At 34.3% G+C, this 23,785-nt stretch overlaps 3 protein-coding genes across 3 annotated transcripts in view; all 3 read right to left on the bottom strand.

Annotated features, from left to right (window-relative positions):
- On the bottom strand, positions 1 to 1,091 carry LOC134268033 (conodipine-P1-like). Its single transcript, XM_062750236.1, has 2 exons — positions 859 to 1,091; positions 1 to 259 (listed from the first exon to the last, which is right to left on the bottom strand). The coding sequence occupies exons 1-2, from the start codon at positions 1,045 to 1,047 to the stop codon at positions 41 to 43; spliced, it is 408 nt and encodes a 135-aa protein (XP_062606220.1). The 5' UTR covers positions 1,048 to 1,091; the 3' UTR covers positions 1 to 40.
- A 1,690-nt stretch (positions 1,092 to 2,781) lies between these two features.
- On the bottom strand, positions 2,782 to 4,297 carry LOC134268032 (uncharacterized). The gene is made up of 2 exons (XM_062750235.1): positions 4,104 to 4,297; positions 2,782 to 3,083 (listed from the first exon to the last, which is right to left on the bottom strand). Exons 1-2 carry the CDS (start codon positions 4,287 to 4,289, stop codon positions 2,868 to 2,870), a joined length of 402 nt encoding a protein of 133 aa, XP_062606219.1. The 5' UTR covers positions 4,290 to 4,297; the 3' UTR covers positions 2,782 to 2,867.
- Positions 4,298 to 10,177: 5,880 nt separating this feature from the next.
- The window catches only part of LOC134268024 (uncharacterized), a 61,885-nt gene continuing 48,277 nt past the window's right edge, over positions 10,178 to 23,785 (bottom strand). The window contains 32 exon segments of the mRNA XM_062750227.1: positions 10,178 to 10,985; positions 11,637 to 11,841; positions 12,168 to 12,258; positions 12,413 to 12,436; positions 12,556 to 12,843; positions 12,993 to 13,154; positions 13,396 to 13,557; positions 13,756 to 13,923; positions 14,090 to 14,265; positions 14,378 to 14,636; positions 14,805 to 15,000; positions 15,002 to 15,033; positions 15,220 to 15,315; positions 15,724 to 16,139; positions 16,482 to 16,688; positions 16,801 to 16,948; positions 17,213 to 17,458; positions 17,783 to 17,910; positions 18,204 to 18,400; positions 18,544 to 18,662; positions 18,781 to 18,909; positions 19,015 to 19,132; positions 19,675 to 19,784; positions 19,892 to 20,003; positions 20,167 to 20,260; positions 20,767 to 20,884; positions 21,372 to 21,476; positions 21,742 to 21,843; positions 22,162 to 22,323; positions 22,429 to 22,590; positions 22,791 to 22,919; positions 23,016 to 23,238. Of these exon segments, the coding sequence (XP_062606211.1) occupies positions 10,857 to 10,985; positions 11,637 to 11,841; positions 12,168 to 12,258; positions 12,413 to 12,436; positions 12,556 to 12,843; positions 12,993 to 13,154; positions 13,396 to 13,557; positions 13,756 to 13,923; positions 14,090 to 14,265; positions 14,378 to 14,636; positions 14,805 to 15,000; positions 15,002 to 15,033; positions 15,220 to 15,315; positions 15,724 to 16,139; positions 16,482 to 16,688; positions 16,801 to 16,948; positions 17,213 to 17,458; positions 17,783 to 17,910; positions 18,204 to 18,400; positions 18,544 to 18,662; positions 18,781 to 18,909; positions 19,015 to 19,132; positions 19,675 to 19,784; positions 19,892 to 20,003; positions 20,167 to 20,260; positions 20,767 to 20,884; positions 21,372 to 21,476; positions 21,742 to 21,843; positions 22,162 to 22,323; positions 22,429 to 22,590; positions 22,791 to 22,919; positions 23,016 to 23,238 (5,013 nt within the window). The 3' untranslated portion in view covers positions 10,178 to 10,856.

The following is a 23,785-nucleotide window of genomic DNA, read 5'->3' as shown; positions in this document are numbered from 1 at the left end:
TCATTGTTTTAGGTCATATTTATTGCCTTTTCCATTTTCTTCAATTCAAGCAGTGTGCTACCCATGGGCAGTGAGACTCTGGTGTTGACAGATAGTGAGACCTCCCTCCAAACCGAACGGCCGTGTAATATAGTCCTGCAAACTCTCTACATTTTCCAAAAGCACTATGCCAGAATCGTCTTCTGCAAATTGACAGCATGTTCCGAACGAATTTATTGTCACAGCTGAAACGACTTATGCGATATCGCCGAGAGGAACCCTATTAGAAAACAATAGAAAACACTGCTATAAAAGAGCTCTAAGATGATATATATAAGAGTTTAAATGATATAAATTCAAAGCATTTCTAAGGGAAAAGTTTGAATATATTGTTCTCCAACTAACATCGGGGGAATTCTAATGAAAGAAGGACAATATTCGTGTGTATAAAGTGTCAAATATTTGTTGTAGATTTTGGAGATCAAGCAAATTAAAATGATTGTGAACCCCACCCCCTCGCTTTCGTTGTCTTTGTGGGTGAGATGTCAATATCTATGGCATATTTTGTCAAACATGACATATTTATGATTTTAAAAAAATCAACTTAGACTTCTTTGACATAAATAAGAAAGAAAGAGAACACCATAAGAAAAACAAAACATTTTTGGGGGTGTTTCAAAAAGAACATAGCAGAAGTCGAGAACGATTTATACTTTCCATCATATAATTTATAGTATTACGTATATTACATACCGTTATATAGGCGTCTCTGTTTCCGGGGAAAGGGGAGGGACTTGATAAAATTTCGGTTATTTTACTATGTAATTTTAATGACTTTGAAAATACTCTCTTAATTTGTGCAAGTTCATAATTACTTACACACTTGTAGCACTGGTCATGTTTGTTGCACGCTGGTCTGAAAATATTTTTATAGAAAAAAGGCAGGTTTCCAGGTATGGAGCAGCCATTAGCTCTATAACCACAGGAGTACCTGAATGCATCGGTGCCAGGTGACAACAACATCAGAGAGGACATCCACAGAAGGAGGAACACAGGTATTGGACTCATAATGCTTGAATACACAGTTGAAAAAATTTAATGATAATTGAATACAAGTCTATATAATATTTTTGAATTTTTCTTATCATGTGAGAGAGAGAGAGAGAAAGAGAGATAATAAAGGTGTTTAGATTAAGGAGAAAATCTCGTATTTATAACGTTTACAAGTTAATTTCTTATAGATTCAACAAAACAAAATCTATTTTTTTTTGTTAAATCTATGATTCTTAAAAAATTATAGAGAATTAAAACTAGTCCACAGAACTTCAAAGTATGAAATTTCGATCTTTATTTCTTTTTTGGCCGTGGATTCGAAAATGAAAATTGAATTTTAGAAATGTAATACAGAAACATTTAAAATACTAAATCAATATTTTTTCTAGATGCTACTGGCGATAAATATGCATTGTATAATAAATGGATTTACAATTAGGAATATACTTCGCTGATTCACAAGTTGACATTAAAAATAAGATAAACAAGATAATTGGATAAATTAACAAATGAATAAATAAAAATTTAAAGATATATACTGCAGTACTAGATATATTCAGACCTGAATAAGATGTTCTTTTCTGATGTTCTGGAGAGATGTTCGTGCATGAAACAGATGGTAAGAGTTTATATATGGTATTAAGTATCCATGTGGTACTTGATAGCAATCATAATTGCATGTCAGTAAAATATTGAACAGACTGTGAATATGCACACTTACTTGTAGCTATAGTCAAGGCTGTGATAAGCGACCTATCTTTGGAAATTTCGAAATAGACACACATGACAGATATTCTTTTAAACCGAAGACTCAAATTCTCAAAAGCCCTAAAGAACACGTAGAAAATTTGTATAGCCATTTATCCATTCATGGATGAAGTTCCAAAAATCCCAAGTAGTCTACCCTAGGGTTTTATAAAATAAAGATGATTTATCATCTCAGGAAGAGTTACGGCCGTGTGTTAATTTGAAAAAACGCAATTTCTTGCATCAGTGTGACCTTCTTATTACCAAAAAGATGGTATCATGAGTTGTCAACTGTAAATAACACAAAATTCTGCCCAAATAAGTTAAATAACTATGATAGATGCTTAAAGAAAAAAACCCAAAAACTGTGCTTCCAGGTTTAAATACAAAAATTTAAAGAAATGGAATATTTCAAGTTTATGCAGGATCTTATGAATATTAATGATCATAATAATTGTAAGTAAATCACGTGGGGCAATCTCATGAATAAACAGTACATCATTTCTCCACAAGAGGGGGTGCTCAATCCTCCATGGTACCTGATCCCATCTCTGATGTTTTGGAGGTCCATATTTGCTCTGCTCCTATTTTGTATTGTTTCAATTGACTTTTTTTTTGCTTGATTAAGGTTCGTTTCCTCCGTTTATTATAAACCCATTTTTAAATACGTGTGCGAGTGTTGTCCAAGAAAGTTCAAAATTCTCTTCACACATGTCTAAAAGAAGACATCTTTAGAGGTTATAGGAAAATAAAACAAACTTAGCAAATAACAATGAAATACTTCTTAAGAATGTCTTACAAAAAGCAATGATAAATTTGTAAGTATCTGACATCCAAGACAAGTTGATAAACAGAAAGATCCAAAAGCAAAGAAAACAACTTCATAGCTGGCAGACCAAAAAAAGATTCATTGATTGTAAAACGCCGAATCGGCAGTATCTCTGCCATATTTCGGTGAAGTTACGCATTTTATTAAAAAAAAAAAACAGAAAAAAAGTCTGGTTCATTTTTATCAAGAAAACTTTCATTCTTGGTAATGTGTGCTATTTGCTAAATAATATTTTCAATATGAAGTGTAATCTTTCCTTTCACTTCAGACAGTGTGATACCAAAGGACAATGTTTTTCTGGTTTTCTTAGATATAGAGATTTCCTTCCAACTCGAACGGCCGTAAAGTAAACCAACGCGTACTTGAAACAGCTAATCCGACGCAACAAACCTATTCGTCTGCAAATTCTCTGCATATTCCGATGGAATTTATTGTCACAGCTTCTCCGGGAAATGCGATATTGGTGAGAGGAACCCTACAAAAAGAGAAGCAAAGAGTGATTCTCTTACAAAAAAGCAGTAAAGAAATTTTATCCGTGTTCAGCGTTTCTTGCTTCTTATACGAGATTTGTGGGCCTATAGCAATATTCAAAAGACATCTAGCCTATTTGATGTTATCTGATATAAATGTCATTATTTTTCTGTAAGTTGATATCCTTCCATGTCTTAACACCACGAATAAAAATTTTAGAAATCATTTGGAATTTATATCATTACATGCTTTGCTTTTAAAGATATGTATTTTGGTAGCCGGGTCCTAATTTTGACACTACTTGCACTACAGTAATCATCTTAGCTAAATGCAAAATTTTATACATTTCGCAAAACATGCATCTGTTGAACATTTCTCAAATAGAGGTTTGGTATTTGTCATATAATACCATCATCAAATACAGAATAATATACAATCATACAACCCCCCCCCCCTTCCTACTAAAGATATGTTCTTCACCTTTCATTTGCTCTAAATAAATTGGTCACAATTTATTTAGAAGGCGTTATGAATTTATTTAAGAAATTATTTAGTTTAATGAGAAATCTAATCACCCCATCATAGTTCAAAAGAAAGTGAACTTTTTTATATAATTTGAAAAGAATCTTAAGCAAAACTATTTAGAAATGTAAATATATAAAAATTAGAAAATGAATCTATCCAAGGACATTTAACACTCCTAAAAAAAGAACAAGAAAAAAGCAGACAAATAAAAAAAAACTGAATAATTTTTTTTTTTACTTCAATATATTAATTATTAGTTTATCAAAATGAGATTTGATTTTTCATATCTATCAAAAACCTTTTAAAGCATAGTAGACAATTACATTACCGTAATTTAGAATTTACATACATGGATAATGTCTAATTGTTGAAATAAATTATTCCGTCCACATCTTGCACTCGTTTTTTCAGCATTCATTTGAACGTTTAAACTAAAGAAACTTTTAATCTTCTAATATCTTTGATATAATATTGTAAAATCTTTTCCATTATCGCTTACACAGTTATAGCACTGGTCATGCATATTGCATGCTGGTTTAAAAGTTCTTTTATAGAAAAATGGCAGATTTCCAGGAATGGAACATCCATTAGCTCTATAGCTACAGGGTAATTGTGCATCAGTGACAGGTGAAAACAGCATCAGAGAGAAAAGAACCAGAAGAAGGGCTAGTGGTACAGGACCCATTAAACCTAAATAAAGTATAAATGAAAATAGAAAGACGTTATCAATTTAAAAGGCGTAGTGTGTGTGTGTGTGTGTGTGAGAGAGAGGGGGTGTGTGTGTGTGTGTGTGTGTGAGGGAGAGGGTGTGTGTGTGTGTGTGTTTGTGAGAGAGAGAGAGAGAGAGATTCCATATTGTAGGGATTAGATGAATTTTGTTGTATTCATTATTTTACTTCGCAAGCTTCTAAGATGGGGAAAAAAAGAAAGAAAAAACATCATTATATTTTATTAAGTCAGAATCTTATTATAAGTACACTATTTAGATCGTTTTAATTTAATTTCACTATTATAGGTTGTAACATAACCATGACTGAACATTTAAGGCTGCCGGTTTTGTTGTTGTTAATTGATTTTAAAATATATACATACATGTAACTACATGTAGAAATAATAAAAAGACGTTTGAAACGTGGTTTAAAATAAATTTGTAAAATACAAGTATATATATAAAATAAATCATGTAAACTTTATAAAAATTCTCATTATTTACCAGAGAGGACTAAAATTCTTCCTCACCTTTTATTTTATCCTATAAGATTACGAACAAAGTGTTTAGAAGGCGTTGTAATAAACCTGAAAATTCGGTTTTTAGCTCACCTGAGCCGAAGGCTCCAGTGAGCTTTTCTGATCACATTTTGTCCGGCGTCCGTCTGTCTGTCTGTCCGTCTGTCTGTAAACTTTTCACATTTTCAACTTCTTCTCAAGTCACAAAGCATCCTTGGGTAAAGGGGATTCAAGTTTGTTCAAATGAAGGGCCACGCTCTCATTCAAGCGGAGATAATTGGGAATTAATGAAAATTTGGTGGCATGTTTAAAAAATCTTCTTCTCAAGAACCACTGTGCCAGGAAAGATGAAATTTATGGGGAAACATCCTCAGGTAGTGTAGATTCAAGTTTGTTCAAATCATGACCCCCGGGGGTAGGGAAGAGCCACAATGGCCGACCAAAGTTTTACATAGAAATATAGGAAAATTCTTTAAAAATCTTCTTCTCAAGAACAGCAAATCCATAATTGATCATATTAATATAGAAGCATCCTCAGGTAGTGTAGGATCAAGTTTGTTCAAACCATGACCCCTAGGTGTAGGGCGGGGCCACAATGGCCGACCAAAATTTTACATAGAAATATATAGGAAAATTCTTTAAAAAATCTTCTCAAGAATAGAAAAGCTATAATTGATCATATTTATAATGAAGCAACCTTAGGTAGTGTAGATTCAAGTTTGTTCAAATCATGACCCCGGGGGGTAGGGCGGGGCCACAATGGCCGATCAAAGTTTTATATAGACATATGTAGGAAAATTCTTTAAAAATCATCTTCCCAAGAATAGCAAAGCCATGATTGGTCATGGGACAATTTTTTGGATTTAAACTTTTCAATAATAAACCAATTTCTACTTTTTCCTAGCCACAGTGCTCAGGTGAGCGATGTGGCCCATGGGCCTCTTGTTGAATTTTGCGTTATTACATTCTGCTTGGTCTCGATTCATAAAAGCTCAAGAGACCTAATGGTCTTCCGAGTACAATGCAACACTATAAAAAATTAACATCAGACGTGGGATCAGGTGCCATGGAGGAGTGAGCATCCCTGCCGACCGATCACACTCACCGTGTGCTCATTGTTGTGATCGGGAGCAACGGAAAAAATCTGTAGACAACTCAGTGTGTAAACAATGGCCTAACAATCAGTATACAAAAGGCAGTCAGCATTTAACTTAATGATGAATTGTATTTGTTGACAGTGTTATATTGTATCGACCTTAGAACTAACGAAATGAGGACTTTAGATTAGACTGCTGATATTCTCGCTTGTTAGTAACTAGTAGAATATCCAAATATGAAACAGTTGTGTCAGTCTCTAGTGTATCTTTTATCTCAAACTCACCGGGATATATCGTATCGACATAAGAATGGAAATAACCATTGTTAACTGACAATACGTCGTCGATATTACCAAAGGCAACAGCAAGTATTTTTTTTCAAGTAAAAGATTTTGAAATTCTGCTTCAAATAAATTCAAAAATAGGTCAGTAGGTCTGTTAATAACGGGGCGCAATCGGTACCCATGGGAATTTAAATAGATTGTTGGAAGACCTGGTATCCAAAAACCACATAGATATTGTCAATCAGAAACTCGAGCATCTTTTTAATATCAACTTCAGAATATTTGTGTGTACAATCAGAAGGTTTTAACAAAGTAATTTTGCACATCACCAATGACAACGTAAGTAAATTTACGAGTTCCATTTTTATTCAAAAAAAAAAAAAAAAAAAAAACTGTCAATGATGTCAAAAAGCCTGGAAACTAATTTATCGTGGGGAATAGTTGTATATAAAGTTGAAAAGTCGTAAGTTTTTATGTTCTTTTGTTCCCCTGTTACATGTAATAACAGATATATATTTGCATTATGCATCCCAAAATAATTCAAGTTTCTTTGAAGTCTTAGAAATGTTCTTGTAAAAATTTGACTTTGATATCTGCATGAAAGACAAAAATAAATCCATTTTATAGAAATCGAATTTCCTTCAGTATAGCCTTTCATACCATTGCTTATAAGCATGAAATGAAATAAGAAGTGATCTTTAATGTCTCACAACAATAATAATTTTTGTCGTAAAATATATCTGTTCATAAATTTTCAATCAGAAAATGTGTAGAGCGTATTTTGATTTGCATTTCCTGAAAAATATTAGGGATTAAATATATTTCCCAATACATGTATAATATGATTAATGTTAATGATGAACTTTGAAGAAGGGGGGTCAATGTTTGTCACAAAACTTTGACCTTGGTCATTATTTTTGAACGAGAAGAGACATCAGGGCTTCCATATTCCACATGTATATAAGTATCCATGATTGCATGTCAATGTGATATTGAACAGTCTGTGGATATGCATACATGTACTTACGTGTAACTACATTCAAACCTGTAAAAAGCAACCTATCATTGGAAATTCCATTTCCAGATAGACACAAATGACAGATACTCTTTTAAACCAAACATTCAAAATTTCAAACGCTCTAAAGAACATTTTTAAAATTTTAAAATCACAAAGTAGCATTAGTACGATTTAATTTTCTGCACTAGAAATTAGACCAAAGTTATATGAGAGGTAGCATTTTAAAGGATAAACTGTAATTAATGTATCTCAGTGTAGTTTATCTGTGTACCAAGTTATATTGAAATCAAACCAAAACTCTAGGAGGCGTACGTTTTGGAAAATTGTTTACGAACAGACAGACAGATCATTATAAAGACAGACGGACAGCTTGGCGGATGATCACGACCAGTCGAGCTAAAAACCAACCAACTTAAATTAATAAAGACGCATGGGTGCAGTCCCAAAATTCCCAAGTAGACCACATTTGGGTATATTATTGCATGTATCGGGTTTTGATTTCGATGTTCGGTGTTGTCATGATTACTAAAAATAGACATTTCTTTGAAAACTTCTCTTACAGTTATGGTCTGATTTCAAAATAACTTGGCACACAAGTAGACTACAAAAAGATACATAATTCTGAGTATCGGCTTGTGGTATTGTTGAAAGGTGTTGACATTGTTAATAAAAATAGAAATTTCTGTGAAATACTTTCAAAACGCTACTCTTCTTACAGTTTGGGTCCGATTTCAATATAACTTGGCACACAAGTAGACTGAACTAAGATACAAGATTTTGTTTACCATTTTTTTCATTTCAATAAATGGTGTCGGAAATTTTGCTAAAAACAGAAATTTCTGTGATATATTTTCAAATCGCTATCCTTCCTACAGTTTTGGTCCGATTTCAAAGAAACTTGACACACAAGTAGACAAACGTAAAAAAGGCTACTCTTCCTATAGTTTTATTCTGACTGCAATAAATCTTGCCACAACAAATACCAGATCATTATTCTATTATTGCTGTTGCAATGTTTCAAGTCCGTGACACTCTCTCTTCCTTTGATACAAATTCACATCAGTAGAGCTACAGTCTCGACACAAAATTCTGCAATCCCTTTTCGTTGTTTATTTTTCCCAGATAAAGATAGGTTTTGGAATTTCGGGTGGAAATGAATGTCATTCTTGAACATCTTCACCACAAATTCAATGAATAAACTACAAATATTTTGGTATTTAAATTTATTTTCATCATTATGGCACAAAGTAAAACATATCACAATTTGTTCTACATAATACAAGGAGTTGATGTAGTGTTGGGTTCTGACACCCTGATATTTTGATTGTGTGCGATGAGGGTCTGATTGTTATAATGAACACCAGTACTACATGTCTGACAACTAAAATCAGGACAAGTCTGAATGAAAACTTAAAATCAAGTGAATAATTAAAATTATTGCTAACTTAATAAAACTTTAAAGAATTGTCATTCAAATTATTGCTCACTGCCTAAACAATTCAGAACTGTTGTCAATAAAAATATTGCTAACTACTCAGCTTCTTTTTGCAATCAAGTGGAATTTTCAATCTAATGGTTAATGTTCTGTTTATATATTAATTAAGTAAAATAACCTAACCCAATAAAAAGTTCGTAAAAATAAACCAACATTATTGAGAAGAAACAATAGGACTAGACTGCTGGCTTCAACATAAAATTATTCATGAATGTATGTAAACCAATGCGTAAAATATGTTGAACTTTGGCACATCCATAGTACTATGTGTATACAACTAGTGCACAATATGGCTGTAACAATATTCATGATAAACATTTTAAAACATTTGAAAATCATATTATTTTTAAAATTTTGCACCATTTCAGTTTATCTACAATAAGATACAAGTACTATCACACATAAATACAAGTATGGCTTGAACGTCAGTACAATATGCATTGCTATGTTGTATTGATACATGGTACTGTAGACAATGGTTATGAACAGAACTGGAATGTTATTTGACGTTACATGTGGTGTGTTAAGTGCTGTATAAACAAGGTTACATGAATTCAAATTAATTAGTAGCACCTGTCAAGTGGACAACTAACATCTAAAGTAAAAATTCAGTTGATAATCATAAAATCAAATACAGATATGAAATTAATTTCCATATATACAACAAGGCACTCAATGTACTTATACAAGTATATTCACCTTCACTCAAATTCTCTAAACATTCTAAAAATTAATGGAGGCTTCAGAAATCAGAATTAAGTAACAAACATTCCACATTCAATAAGCCAACATTTGTTTCAACAAGAGTTAACAGTTTAAATAGTTACTCACAAACTAAAACTTAATGTTACATAAAGATTAAGAAAAATCCAGTTTGATCAAATTTAAATTAACAAAAACTGGACAAAAAGCAATTCTGAACCGGGAAGTAGTTTTTATACAAGGATAAATACCTCTCTATAATAAACCCTAATTGATCTTCCACACAATAACACGTCAATTTAAAATGAAATATAAATATTTACACAGACACTTTGAGCACTTAACATTAAGACACACATTTGGACCTGCCATTTTAAAAACGGATAAGATTTTCCCCATCTCTAAATTGTGTTATAAGTACAAGTCTATACATATTATATACAAAGTATAAAATAGACATCAGTAACTATACAACTAAATAAGTTAACAGGGACATTAATAACACACACACAAAACACAGGTACTGTGCAATCACTAAATGTTTTGTAAAAATTCTTGAATATTATTGCACCATTAATATGCATGTCAGTGCAGTAATGAAATATTTCACTAGCTTTGATTCAAAAGGTCTTTCATCCGTTTTGGATGTAAATGTTTTTTCCCCCTTAGTTATGCAATGCATAATGATGGATGCCTTTAGTTATGCTATGCATAATGATGGATGGTCTCCAATGCCAATCTTTTTTCTGCTGTCCTTTAGCCGTGGCTTTTTCCACTGAACACAGAAATGGTCCTCGTTCACAAGAGATTACTCTCACTCCAATATCATCCATGGTTCAGCGAGACTTAACAAAAGAATTCGTAATTAACATTCCTCTGATAGGAACGTCTCTGAACATGAAATGTGGAGAATGAACACAAATTATGACTTGATGATAAAAGTATATACACACATAAATATTGATGAGTTCAATAATGGGACATTCATACTGTTTTCTAAGTGTTATAACGTTTGACTCCCTATCATCATGACTAGTTCCAATATCCCCTGACTAGTTCACAGATTCACTGGTTTGTATGAGACTTTATGGCACAATTCCTCCATCTTCCCGTCCGTTAGGGAATGGAGAAATCTATGTTGTTCAGCACATCTCCAGGTATGTGCTTTTTCCCCCAAAATGATTCAGGCAATGTGAAGTAAAATCACATTTCATCTTTGATATTAATAAATTTTTAGGCTTTGAAATACTTTTGAGTTGGTATCACAACATTTTTTGGAATTTTCTGGACATATAATTTTGATATGACATTTGGTTTTCCCCCACTGTACAACATTTACATGTTTATCCTGGGGGGCTTGTGCAAGCTACCATGAGACTGAAATTTTCATCAGAATCTCTGTATAGTGGAATGGTGCTGTTCCACGTGATCAGAAGTAAGAGTCCGAGTCGACATCAAACCCGCTTCCTGAGCTACGCCCTCCCTCCGAGGAGCCATTTTCTGAGATATCCGAGATGTTGGGCGATTCATAGAAAGATGGCAGGATGTCATCATCCGACTGAAATAAAAATAATAACGTTACTGAAATTTATGCATATCAAAAGTACTCTGATGTTAAGAAATAGCTATTATGATATATGATCTTTGTATATGGTAACAACAATGACTCATTTTAATCCAAAGGTCAATTTCTCTTATTTTAAAACTAACAAAAGTAAAATCCCCTTGTAATAGTACTTTAAATGTACTGGTATTAAATATAATTTTCTTGGTGAAAGAAAATGTATTTCATTGCTGACAATTTGAATGCCTGTATATATTTGGAATATAGAAAATCAAATTTATCTATTCGCTAAAAATATCATATATTCACATATAATTGAATTAGCATTTATTAAATTCAAATTAATAAGCCTTTATAACTGTATGTACATATAAATAATACACTTACAGTTACAAATACACAAGCCTTTTTATCTGTATACTTATAAATAATACATTTTTACACAAAGACATGTGTATGATACAGTTTTGACGTGTGCAGATTCTGATTTTGAGGTAATACTTGTGGTATATGGATAAGAGGCATCGTTAATGGTGAGTCTTAGTGGTTACACTTATAAGAAGCATCTAAGTTGGTAATACTTGCTGGATACATCAATATGAAGCATCTGTGCATACTTGGGCATATTACTAACAATGACACTACCTCTGGAAATAAACTTGGATGCCAGCGAATAGGAGACATTACCGGTCTCAGCTCGATGTCAGAGCCAGGAAGTGACATCACGCTGCTGGAGCGGCTGGAGCTGTACACACGGTTCTGGTACGCTGTAGCTGGTCCTCCAGGTAGATAGACAACAGGTAGATCTCGATGGACTCTCGCCTTGTGCTCCATGGAATCCTTCTTTTTCCTATTCAGATGAAAACAATTCAATTTATTTAACTCATTAAAAAGCATGAGGTATTCAGTTGAAGACATACTAATCCAAAAAATATAAAAACAAATAGAAAAGTAACAAGTTCATAGGGCTTGCACATAAAATACATATATTTGTATCAATAATCTAAAACAAAAATATTGTCAAAAAATAAATACTATTAAAGGGAATACTATTTGTACAGAGGCATGATTTTTAGAATTGTTTCTTGGTTTGATAAATTAAGCCTGAAGATTTGTTTAAATTAAGCCTGAAGATTTGTTTAGATTATCTAAGTTGTACTTCTTAAAAAGAATGACCTGCAGCGAAGGCCCAGATAGATTCCCAGCACAACAAGAATGACAACTCCTGCCCCCACTGTCGCTCCGACTATGATTATTGTACTGTCATCTGGAGGTTAAAAAAAGGATATGTACACTCGTTAAAATTTTATATGTAGAGTTTAATTTCAAACTCTTGCATTATTCACTTTTTGTACTTTCTGTAAGTAATTTAAAAACCACACAAGTTTAACTTTGTATAAATATAAGCTTAAAATAGTTACCTTCTTTAACAGGTGTTTGGATTGCTTAAAAGAGATAAAAGAAAAAGAAATAAGTGAATTGATATAATTATAATGCAATCAGTTGGTAAAAGTAAGTTTTAAAAATATCCATATTACGTTCTAGTGCAAAGATCAACAAAAACCTAAACAATATGTTCCATCGACACGTTCATATCCTTGCTTACAGACACATTTATAGTAGTCTGGTGTGTCACTGCATTTTTCATTGGTTCCACACTCTGCTACACCAGTATCACATTCATTGACGTTTCCCTTCACACAGTCTGCGGGGCTTTGACTTCCCTCCAGGAGAGTTGTCTGCCCTTGGGCACATTTCAGACATTGGACCTGACCTCGGGCCGGCTGATATTGACCCAGGGGACAGAGAAGGCACTTGTTGTTTGAGGCATAAGATCCAGCAGGGCACACAACTAAAATAAAATTTAACTTTAGTGAACAAATCAAACTTTATAAACTGAACTGTTTAGTTGCTTACAATACACAAGTTGTCACAAAGAAATAGAATTCATCTTATAGTGAGTTACAGTTTACAGAGTTTTAGATTGTCTTGTCCACTTACTAATATTACACTGGTCTATAGACTTGCTTCCTAGATTTGATGTTGTGGTTCCAAAGGGACAGGGCTGACAGGAGGCCTGAGTGGTCCCCTCCTTGTAGAATCCCCGCCCACACAGCACACAGACCCCCCTCACTGATAGCTCTTCCCCAGCCAGACACCCAGCTGTAGTAAAGATAGCAAACCTTTATCATTGTATCCTTATATGAAACTGTATAAAGATTTAAACATTCCATTCAATATTTAAATAAATTCTCCTCCACTTGTCTCTAAAATTATCATTCCATAAATAGTAAAGCACAACTTTCTATAGGAATAGAGAGCACCTACTTCATTCATACTTGATTAAAATGGAGCAAAACTCATATTCTATTATAAGACTATTATGTGTGCTTTATTAACTTGCCTGTACAGTTCTGCAGTGACGTGGAGCCCTCTTCTAGAGTCATCTGACCGTTAGGACACGACTGACACATCCTTCTACCTGGCCTGGTCTGGTAGTAACCCCGCGGACAGTTCCTACACACATTAGTTACATCCTCTGCATACTGACCAGCTGGACAGATGGCTGTAATTAATAAATCATATTTATTAAAATAATCACATTAATTATTCCTCTCAACAACAAGATTACACATTGGCAAAGCTATAGGTATAACCACACATTTAATTTATTATTTCTAAGTGATTGTCGTAGTAATTCCATTCTATTTTTGGCAAAAAAATGTGACAATTTGATTCATTTTTAAAGTTTTTTAATGCCTACTGTAGCACTGAGCCTGTTGTGTGGCCCCTGGATCTTGAGTTGTCTGCCCCTCTGGACATGGTTTACACTGAGTTTGTCTTTCCTGATCATTATAAGAGCCAAGTGGACACAAGTCACATGTGCCCGGACTTACAGTCTGATTGTGGAAGCTACCTATGGCACAGTTCACTACAAGTACAGCAAAATTATCAATAAAAACTATGTTTATATCTGTATATTTTTGATAATAAAAAAATTGCACAGCATTTTCTAAACAGAGCTATGTTGGCAAATTTAAAACGGGGCAAAATTGTTCGCAAGTCAAGAAAATAACATGGGGCAAAATGCCACCTACCACAATACTCTGTGGTCTCTGTGTGTATGAGCTCCTGGCCATCTAAACAGTTATATTGGGCTGTTACAATCACAGAGTCATTTTTGGCAACAAAACCTTCACTGTTGAAGGCTCCTTTCTTTACATAAGTCTTGATGCTGTCCAATGGTTGAGCATTTGATGTCTCCAAGGATGTCCTATAAAGAAAATGTGGGTATATTATATTATCATCAGCTGAAGCACATGAAATCCCTCAATATGCATGCATAAATAGAGAAGAAAAAATTAATCAAAACAAATCTAACTTACTTGTTAACAGGAAAGTTGAATCTAACAAGGTAGGAGTTATCTTCAGCCTGTCGGCGCTTCCTCCTGCGACTGACGTCCCCCGAGCAGTGGATCTTGACGTACATGTTACAGACATTGTCTGGACACAGTCCAAACTCCTGGTTCCACTGAGCCATCGTCTGGTCAAACACCAGCTTCAGCTTCTGTCTCAGGTCCTCTCTACACAACGGTCCTCCAAAACTAATGGTTCCCGTCACACTCGCAGCAGGGGCAGAAAACCCTGTAGGAGCAACAGAGATATTTTAATATTCTATTTGTAAATAAACAAATTTAAGAAGTATACTTTCACTTTTTTATTTTATTTTGAAACATTTAAGCATGAAAGTACATGTATATCAAATGATATGTTAGTAACTTAAATTAATTGTCAAAGAAATTGAATATTTACCTGCACAAGCAGGGAATGTGAAGTTCTCTCCCCTGGCTGGGTCCCACTGCCCGGTCAGTCCACACTTGTAGAACTGTGGGACAGATTCGCTGAATGTGTGGGTGTCTGGACTGTCACAGCTCAGCCAGCAGTACCTCTTACTCCCTACCGTCCTACAGCTGTGGTTCACACCCAGTCAAACGCTAAAAACATATTTTGTAAGATACTAAAGGCACTTCACAGTCAAACGCTAAAAACATATTTTGTAAGATAGGATTTCAAGTTAAATATTTATTTAATTCTTTCTAGAATACAAATCATATCTAAATCATTATATTTTTTTATTCCAACTATAATTAGTTATTAAAGAAGATACTCTAAAGATTATCAATCTCCAGCAATACCAGTATAAACAATCTGAAATGAGCTGACTTACGAGAGACTGCGACGTGAAAGCTACAGTTTGCTGTGTTGTTTGCTGCATCAAATGCCACATACATGACGACATACTCCCCATAGGCCAGCACTTCCCCTAAAATCATAAGGCAGCTAGTTACTACAAAATACATACAGTACAATCTGATCAATACTTGTCTCCATATCTAAATAACCATACAAGAAATTCATTAAATTTATATAGCAAAAGGATATCCGTTCTTGTTTTGAAAACCAAAAGGAACATCAGTTTAGTAGTAAAGGAATAACAACAGTGCAACTCTACTCTAAAGAACTCATTTATTTGGAAATGTTAGTTACAACAAAGTTTATGAATTCCTTAGAAGTTTTTTCACCATGTTTCTTCCACAAATATAAAGAATTTTGGTAAAAAAAATGAGGTTTGAGGTCCCAGTGACATCCCTATGACTGAGTTTTACTGCATAGGCTTTCTGTGATCTCAGTCACTTGAGAACCTTTAGATCTGAACTACTTGTACTATTACCTGATCTGTGTGTTTGGATGATATTCACCACACCCACATCATCATAAAATACAGGCTCCGTCCAGTTGACCAGGCTTAACCGTTGAGAACTGACTACTCTGAAATCACTTGGACAGCTTACAAGTACTGGGGGACTTTTATCGATCTTAATGCTGCAGTTATGTCCCTTATACCCAGCAGGACACCGCTTGTCACCGCAGGTTGAGGGTTCGACCACCTCCAGATCACCTCGGATGTTAGCTTGTAACTCCATCCACGGACCACTGACTCCTGGCATGGAGTAGCATGTCTTGGATAATGTGGAGATGTAGTTTGGCTCTAACTGGTTAGGAAATACCTGAAGCTGGCTCATCTCACCATGAAACTGGTCCTGATCTGGCACTGATTGTAATGGTTGTCCCAGTAAAATCATTACCCTGGAAAACAAGTGTTCTTTTTCAGTAAATAGTAATCCTTAAATTCCTGAAAATGTACTTTACATTTTTTTTATCTAAAGTACATACTGTATATAAAGTGTTATTTTATTTTAATAAGTAATACACAGTATGCAACTTAAACCAGTCTTTCCGTATATTTTAGAATAATAATTGAACATCTGCATGAAATGCCTATCAATTAAAACAAAAGAAGTCATTTAAAATTACCCAACACACAATGATAATTCTTCCCAGTTGATATGTCTATGTTAGTTTATGTGTAACATAAAATTAATGTTCATGATATATACATATATTCTGAAACTATTCTATGATGTTTACCTATTGGGTATGTCCATCAGACTATCTCCCACTAGTTTTGTTCCATTCAGGTAAATAGACCAAGTTTTTGAGTTTTTCTTTGTCCAAACAAAGCAGACATGGTTCCAGAGGCCATTGTTAAGGTCCCAATTGTTGTACCACAGTTTGGCTTTGGAAATGGTTGCCAAACTGTTTTCACGGAACTCCACTATCTGGTAGGTATCATTTCTAGAAGATTTTATAGACACATTTGTAAATAAGAAGAAAACCAACTCTAAGACCGAAAGTTGAAATGTTGTTTTGTATGTTCAATTTAAAACAAGGTATAAAGAAATCTCACACTGCTAAGGTCAAAATGGTTTTATTCTGGCCAACAATGAAGGATCGCACCCATAGACAGATGGACAATTCATCTCCCACTGTGATCCAGGTCTGACTTGATGATCCATTCAATCCATGGAAGAACAAATCAAAATTAGAGACTTTCTCTGTAAATAAAAATTAAAATACAATCACAGATTTACAAGTATAACATTAAAGAATGTAAACCTGAGAGCATACTATAGTAATGTACTGCAAGTCAACAAGACAAGCTGCTTTCCAGATAAATTTACATATACTTAGACAGCATTTTTTAAAACAAATTACAAAACAATTCTTTAACTTGAGAAAATTCAGCAAAAATTCGAGGAACATCATTTTTACTGTACTGTTAAAGAATGGGCTTGATTCACAGAAAAAATTATCTGCACCTTTTCCGCAGTCAAATCCATTGTAATATGGAGAACACAGACAGGTGCCGTTCTGACAGGTCGCGCCGTTTTGACAGACATTGTGGCTGAGGCAGGGATCCACTTTATCCCCACACTTCTTCCCTGTGTATCCCGAGGTACAGTTACACATGAAGCCAGTCTCACCATTAACACAGATACCTCCATTTTTACAACGTGAAGATTCACAAGTTATCACCTCTTCTGAACAGTTGTCTCCATAATACCCTAATATAAGTGTCAAAGTATTAGTGTTAGTTTCAATAGTTATTCATGACAAATTTATTTCTGTGTTATTATGCAAAACAGTCTGCTCTCAAAAATTTCATTCTTGAGTGCATGTATTTTTTCTGAGTAGGATACATATAGCAAACACCAGCATTTGTGACAATGTTGTCTGGTTTGTTTATATCAAAAACATAAAGTGTTGCCAAAATTTTGTGATAAACAGTTCTTAATATTATTTAATCTTAGTCTTCTTAATTAAATGTGACTAATTAGATAATTTTCCCCTATCTATTCTCAAAGTGATAAATCCGAGCTTACACCTACCTTCTGGACAAACACAGAAGTATTTTCCACTCTGAGAAGAGTCCAAACATGTTCCATTATTCTGGCAGGGCAGAGAAGTACAGGGACTTATTTTGTTTTCACATGTGAGGCCTGTCCACTCAGATGGGACAGCTGTAAGGAAATGGATGCATCATTAAGTAATGAAGTGGTAACGAGTAAAGCAAAAAATTCCTATTTCACTTATTATCTCTGTTTTCCCCAATTGCATCTTAAAATATTTTCTATCTGTTATTCTTCATATTTTATATGCAGTTAAAATGTGCCTACAAAAGCATATTGAGCCTGTTCCCTTTTGTATGTACATGCAAAGAAATTGTGCAATGAAAGATAAATTGAACAGAATTACAGAAAAAAATTAAATAATAAAGATATCACTTAAATTTTACAAAATTAATATACCCACCTGCAGGTAAACTTATTAACCAGATCAAAACAGGTGCCCCCGTTTCTGCATGGATCTGAGCTGCAGTCATCAATATTGACATTACAGGTTTTATTTTTAAATCCTGGAGGACAGCTACAATAAAATCCATCTACAAGGTCTGTACAGTTCCCTCCATTTAAACAAGGCAGGGAGGCACACTCATCAAGTTCCACCTGAAGAAATATATATAATCTTTCAATCCAAAATTCTTTAATGAGTACAGTGCAGATAAATTTAGGTCAGATGAATGGAAATTTTGTGTGTGTGTTTCATTCAACAGTGAAAACAAGTGTAATTAAAAAAACCCCTCTTTTACCTCACAGTAAGGCCCTGTATATCCAGCTATGCAGTCACATCTTCCCAAACTGATGTTACACAATCCATCATTCTGGCACTGGAAGGGACAACTATGGGTACGAGTCTCACACCACTTGCCTATAAAATTCAATGAAAACTAATGTTTTCCATTTACTTTATATATATTTTCAAGCCATAAATTCTTATAAAAATAAGAATTGCCTGGTTAAGGTGCTTATTTTTCCAGACAACCTACCTGTCCAGCCTTCCCTACAAACACAGGTGAAGTCGTTGTCTCCATCGATACAGTCGATAGCCGAGGTTAGGTTACAGGGAAAGGGAGAGCACTCATCTCTATTGATCTCACACCGCTTCCCCTGAAAGCCTGTGATACAGAGTTCAACAATATTGTGAAAGACATTACACCAAATTCCTTAGAAAACTGATATAAGACTTTATAGATGATTTAAGTGATATTTCCTTATCTTACCGGGAGGACAGATACACTTGAAATCATTTTCTCCAGGTTCACATCTGGCAGAGTTCAGGCAGGGGTTGGCTAAACACTCATTGATATTTATGTTACAGTACTTTCCAGTAAAACCAGGCTAAAAGAAAAGAATTAAAATGACCAACATTCACAATTAATTTTAAATGTATAATTATAATAAAAGCAAATATTCTTTGTTGATCTGTGTGACTATTGGATTTTAGGAATGCAGGAGTCAGGTTGTGATTATCCAAACAACTAGTTCAATCTTTTATTCAGTCTCATCACTGTTTTAAGTTAAATCTTATTTTGTCCCTTACAATGAACAACTCACAAAGATAAAAAGAAATCAAACATATGAGACTGATTTTTGACATTCCCATCCCAGGAAAAGTATCAGTTACTTTTTATAGATATAATACAAAAATTGTTTAATACATCTCTAATGTCTCCTTCCCACAACCCAAAATCTAGGAATGAGGGCATATTAAGTTTTCAGAACTTGTGCCCAATCCCTTTGTAATTAAATTACAATAAAATATGTATAAATCCACCCAAAATCTGTTCCCTTTTTCTTAACAGTATTTTACCTCCTTACTGTTTTTTGTTGTTTATTTTTTCTGTCAGAGTTTTACATAACAAATATTGGCTGTTTAATACCTTGCAGATACAGGTGAAGTTGTTGATACCATCAATACAGTGACCATTATCTCCACAGAAGTTCAGGGTACACTCGTCAATCAAACCTTCACACTGATTCCCTGTGTACCCTACAACAGAAAACGCCAGCCATTACTCCACTACTAGATTACATACGGTACATCTGAATCAGTAAAGCCGTTCTGGACTGTGGTGATCCGATTTGATCATGCCTTACCTTGCTTACAGGAGCAGCTGCTGTATGGCGTGTGCTTTACTCCTCCATTGAAGCAGATTTTGGTGACTTCATTTTCAGGTTCTGTACAGTTAACTCCCCTGTACCCAGTCTCCTGTTAGCAAAGTAAAATACATTATGCAAACTATAATACATGTATACAAATGAAACCATAATCTTTTATGGAAAATTGAAAGTAAAAATACCAAAATTAAAAACATTTTTTATGGAAAATACTATTTTGGTAAACTGAAAGAAAAGATCTAAGGAATTCTTACGGAACAATCACACTGATATTGACCAATCAGATTGATACATCTGCCGCCATGGAGACACGGATTGGGTGAGCACTCATCAATGTCCTGGGAACAGCTAAAATCAGAAAAGGAACAGTGTATTACAGAAAATGAATGTACTCATTAAGGAAAACTGTCCTGGGAACAGCTATAATTAGAACAGGGACATTGTATTACAGAAACTGAATGTACTCATTAAGGAAAACTTGTATTTTTTATTATTCTCATTGAACTTGTCTGAGAGAGTTCCCTTATATAAATATTTTAAGGACAGAGTTGGGGGATTTAATCAAGATAACACAATAAATAAATAAATGAAAATGTTAAAATCCTTTTAGATGTGGAACAACTATGGTTATCAACAATTCTGAAAAAAAAAATGTTTCAACACATTTGCATGGATAAGATTCACTTGAGTGATTATCTAGCAGATAAATAATCTTTCTACATGCATTTACATGAACACAACAACCTCTCTGATTTCTTTGATCCTTGATTTTTAAAAAGTTATTAGAATTATAATAATTTATAATTTCATGGATACATGTAAATGATCAATCAATTTGAGGTATAAATACTAACCTAAGGCCTGTAAATCCTTCAAAGCACTGGCAGTAATATCCACTTGTACTGGTTTTACAAGACCCGTGAACACATGAACAAGGAGACTGGGGGACCTGACAGAAATCTCCAGTGTAACCTGTAACAGAAAAAATCCCCATCAACCAACAGAACAAGTCCATCATTCTCCTACCCTGCATATAGTCCAAAAAAGACAAAACCATGCTCCAAATCAATAAACTCAGAACAGACTTAAGTCAAAATTTAGATTCTGAATATCTTCTTTATTGCACAAACACATATATTTTAAATTGTGCAAGTTTGTATCATATTAAAAACAAATACAATAAAAATTTAGTTTCATTTCCAAAATTACTGTACACGTACTAAAAAGAGCAGGCTTCAAATTTTAGCAGCTTTGGCGCAGACAAGAATGTGCTAATTCATGAAAAATTTTGAATATGGCAATTCATGTACACGTACAGTATTTGAAAACATTCCCTTAATGTAGTGTTTTCTCATTTATGATCTTTGGACCAGTTCTTATTCTGTTAATTTGTGTGTGTGTGTGTCTGTCTATGTATTTAACTGTGTATGTCCGTGTACTTAGCCATAGGTATACTAACCTGCAGGGCAGTGGCAAACAGGTTTGTTGTACAACACACTACAGGTTCCTCCATTCATACACGGCTCACTGTCACAGACGCTGTAGTCATGTTCACAGTTATAACCTACAACAAAATACAATTACTTGTATCTATCAAACTAATATGATAGTTTTATTTTGGACGGCAATTATAATCAGGTCATATTACCCTGTATGATCAATCTTATTCATTGTCAGGTCTTTCATTACAATGTTAAGTAATGATCAGTCTCAAATCATGACTTCAGATATGAGCAGGTTTATTTACAAGTTTATTTTCAGCAGCTACCTCTATATTTATGATTCAACTCAGCGCTGTTACAAGGTTTTCAGATATAAGCCAGCCTTACCATAGTGTCCTGGAGCACAAGTACAGCTGTACCAATGGTCTACCAGGTTTGGTCTACAGGTCCCACCATTCAGACAAGGACTCTTGCTACAGAAGTCTAGAACTACAATTACAAGTCAATACTCAGTTATATCACCATCACTATTGTTTTATTACTGTAGACTGTAACATCTTTTTCAAATTATGCCATTTTTTTCAAAGTCTGTATCATTTTCTTTGAAATAAATGAATACTGTAATACAAGTACAACAATGAGAAAAACTCTGTATGTCAACTTCATGTGACATATCTCCTACGAGACATTTACCCAGTATCACATAAGTTTACACACCATCCCAACTCACACTACTAACGACAGAACAACAACATATTGGTAAATTCTTTTCCATTGTATAAAACATTCTTTTCCTCGAGTTCCTACCTTTGCAATCAGTAGGACTGGATTTCCCTGTACCATCAGTGGCAGTGTTAGTAGGGCATGCTGTACACTGGCTGGACATTTCTGAGCTGGAGTAGTGGTTCCATGGACAGTTGATACATGGCTCTAATCCAGTGTCACTATACTGGCCTGGCATACATACAGCTAAAAAGAGGTCTCAAAATTAAGAAGTGATACCAGGATAGGAGAACTGGAAACAAATTCAAAGTTGTTGAAAAACACGTTAATAGATTTATTTATGAACCTTACTTTTACACTGAGTTGAGCTTGCTGCCCCTGATTTTTCAGTGGATGACCCGTTGCTACAAGGAATACAAGATTTCGCTCCCTGCTGGTCAGTGTACTTTCCCTGTGGACACTTGATACAGGGCTGTAGTCCATTCTCTGAGAATTCACCCGGCTTACAAGATTCTACAACAGCAGTCAATTGGCTGTAACTAATTTGTTAATTCCACTCAAAAGCTTCACAATACATGTACATGTTTGTTAAAATCTACTCCTGTCCTAAGATACACAAACAATTCATAATCACTTTCAAGTTGGGAAAAACTTATTGACCCCCTCTTTCTCCTTGATAAATAAAATATACACATGTACACACACAGACTTACTGAGACAGGAGACTTGATGTTCACTGTCACACAATTGACAGTCCCATTCTATCTTCATTCCATCTATACCTGGGCACCTCAAACAGGTATGGCTGGTCTGGTTAGCATAGTAACCAAGGTCACATTGAACTGTCAACAGAACAAAAATGCCATTTGATCTCAAAATAAAAAGTATTCCTTATAGTACTCTTCTCTCAGACCTGTATTTAAATAAGCAAACCTTACCACATTTTAAGCTGGTCTCATTTAACACACTATCTGCGGGACAGGTAACGGCTGTTTTGGTGGCGTTCAGTGAGATGTTCATGTTCCCACAGACTGGGTCATTTACTGAGGATCCGTTCTGGTATTTGTTCACTATTTGTTGTGTAAAGTTATCCATACACTGGTAGAACTTCTGTCTGTGAACTTTGAGCTGGGTCACCACCAGGGTGAGCACTAGAGAATCCTGTAAAGGGATGTCACTCCTCATAATAAGGGTCACAATAATTATATAATACATCGATGAATACATATTGCAGTATATACACCTACCATTGGTAGAAATGAAGTTGAAATTAATTTCAAGAAATAAAAACACTGGAACACTTGTTGCAGTGAATTTAATAATTTGGAAAATATTTAAAATAAATGTAAAATCAATGAATCTTCTCTAATATATACCGTATACAAAGGAAAAGGAAATTTTTTACCTTTTTTTTTTTTTTTGCCCTATACTCACAGGTGGGTGAAATTAAAACGAGCAAATTCAAAGAACGCAGTATAATTTCTTAAACAGAGCTAGGACTTGGCGAATTTAAAGCAGGGCAAAATTGTTTGCACATGTGAAAGGGCAGATGTAACACAGGGAGAAATAAACCCTGTATGCAGTATGAATTGATAAATCCTGCTCAAAATATTATACAATTTAGATACTTAACAATGATGATGTTTATATTTAGTGTAAACTGCTTCCACATCCTCAAACAAAACATAAATACATTTCTGAAGAGGGG

This window comes from Saccostrea cucullata, unplaced genomic scaffold, assembly GCF_032062105.1.
Source record: "Saccostrea cucullata isolate Sc308-1 unplaced genomic scaffold, CSIRO_AGI_Scuc_v1 ctg416, whole genome shotgun sequence".
NCBI classification, from domain to species: Eukaryota; Metazoa; Mollusca; class Bivalvia; order Ostreida; family Ostreidae; genus Saccostrea; species Saccostrea cuccullata.
Note: the sequence above shows the minus strand (reverse complement) of the source record. Positions and strands in the feature narration are given on the sequence as shown.

Coding starts and splice junctions, on each gene's coding strand:
- LOC134268033 (XM_062750236.1), bottom strand. CDS start 1,047: ATGAGTCCAATACCTGTGTTCCTCCTTCTGTGGATGTCCTCTCTGATG. Junction 260..858: donor ATGACCAGTGCTACAAGTGT/GTAAGTAATTAT, acceptor GTTTTCTAATAG/GGTTCCTCTCGGCGATATCG.
- LOC134268032 (XM_062750235.1), bottom strand. CDS start 4,289: ATGGGTCCTGTACCACTAGCCCTTCTTCTGGTTCTTTTCTCTCTGATG. Junction 3,084..4,103: donor ATGACCAGTGCTATAACTGT/GTAAGCGATAAT, acceptor CTCTTTTTGTAG/GGTTCCTCTCACCAATATCG.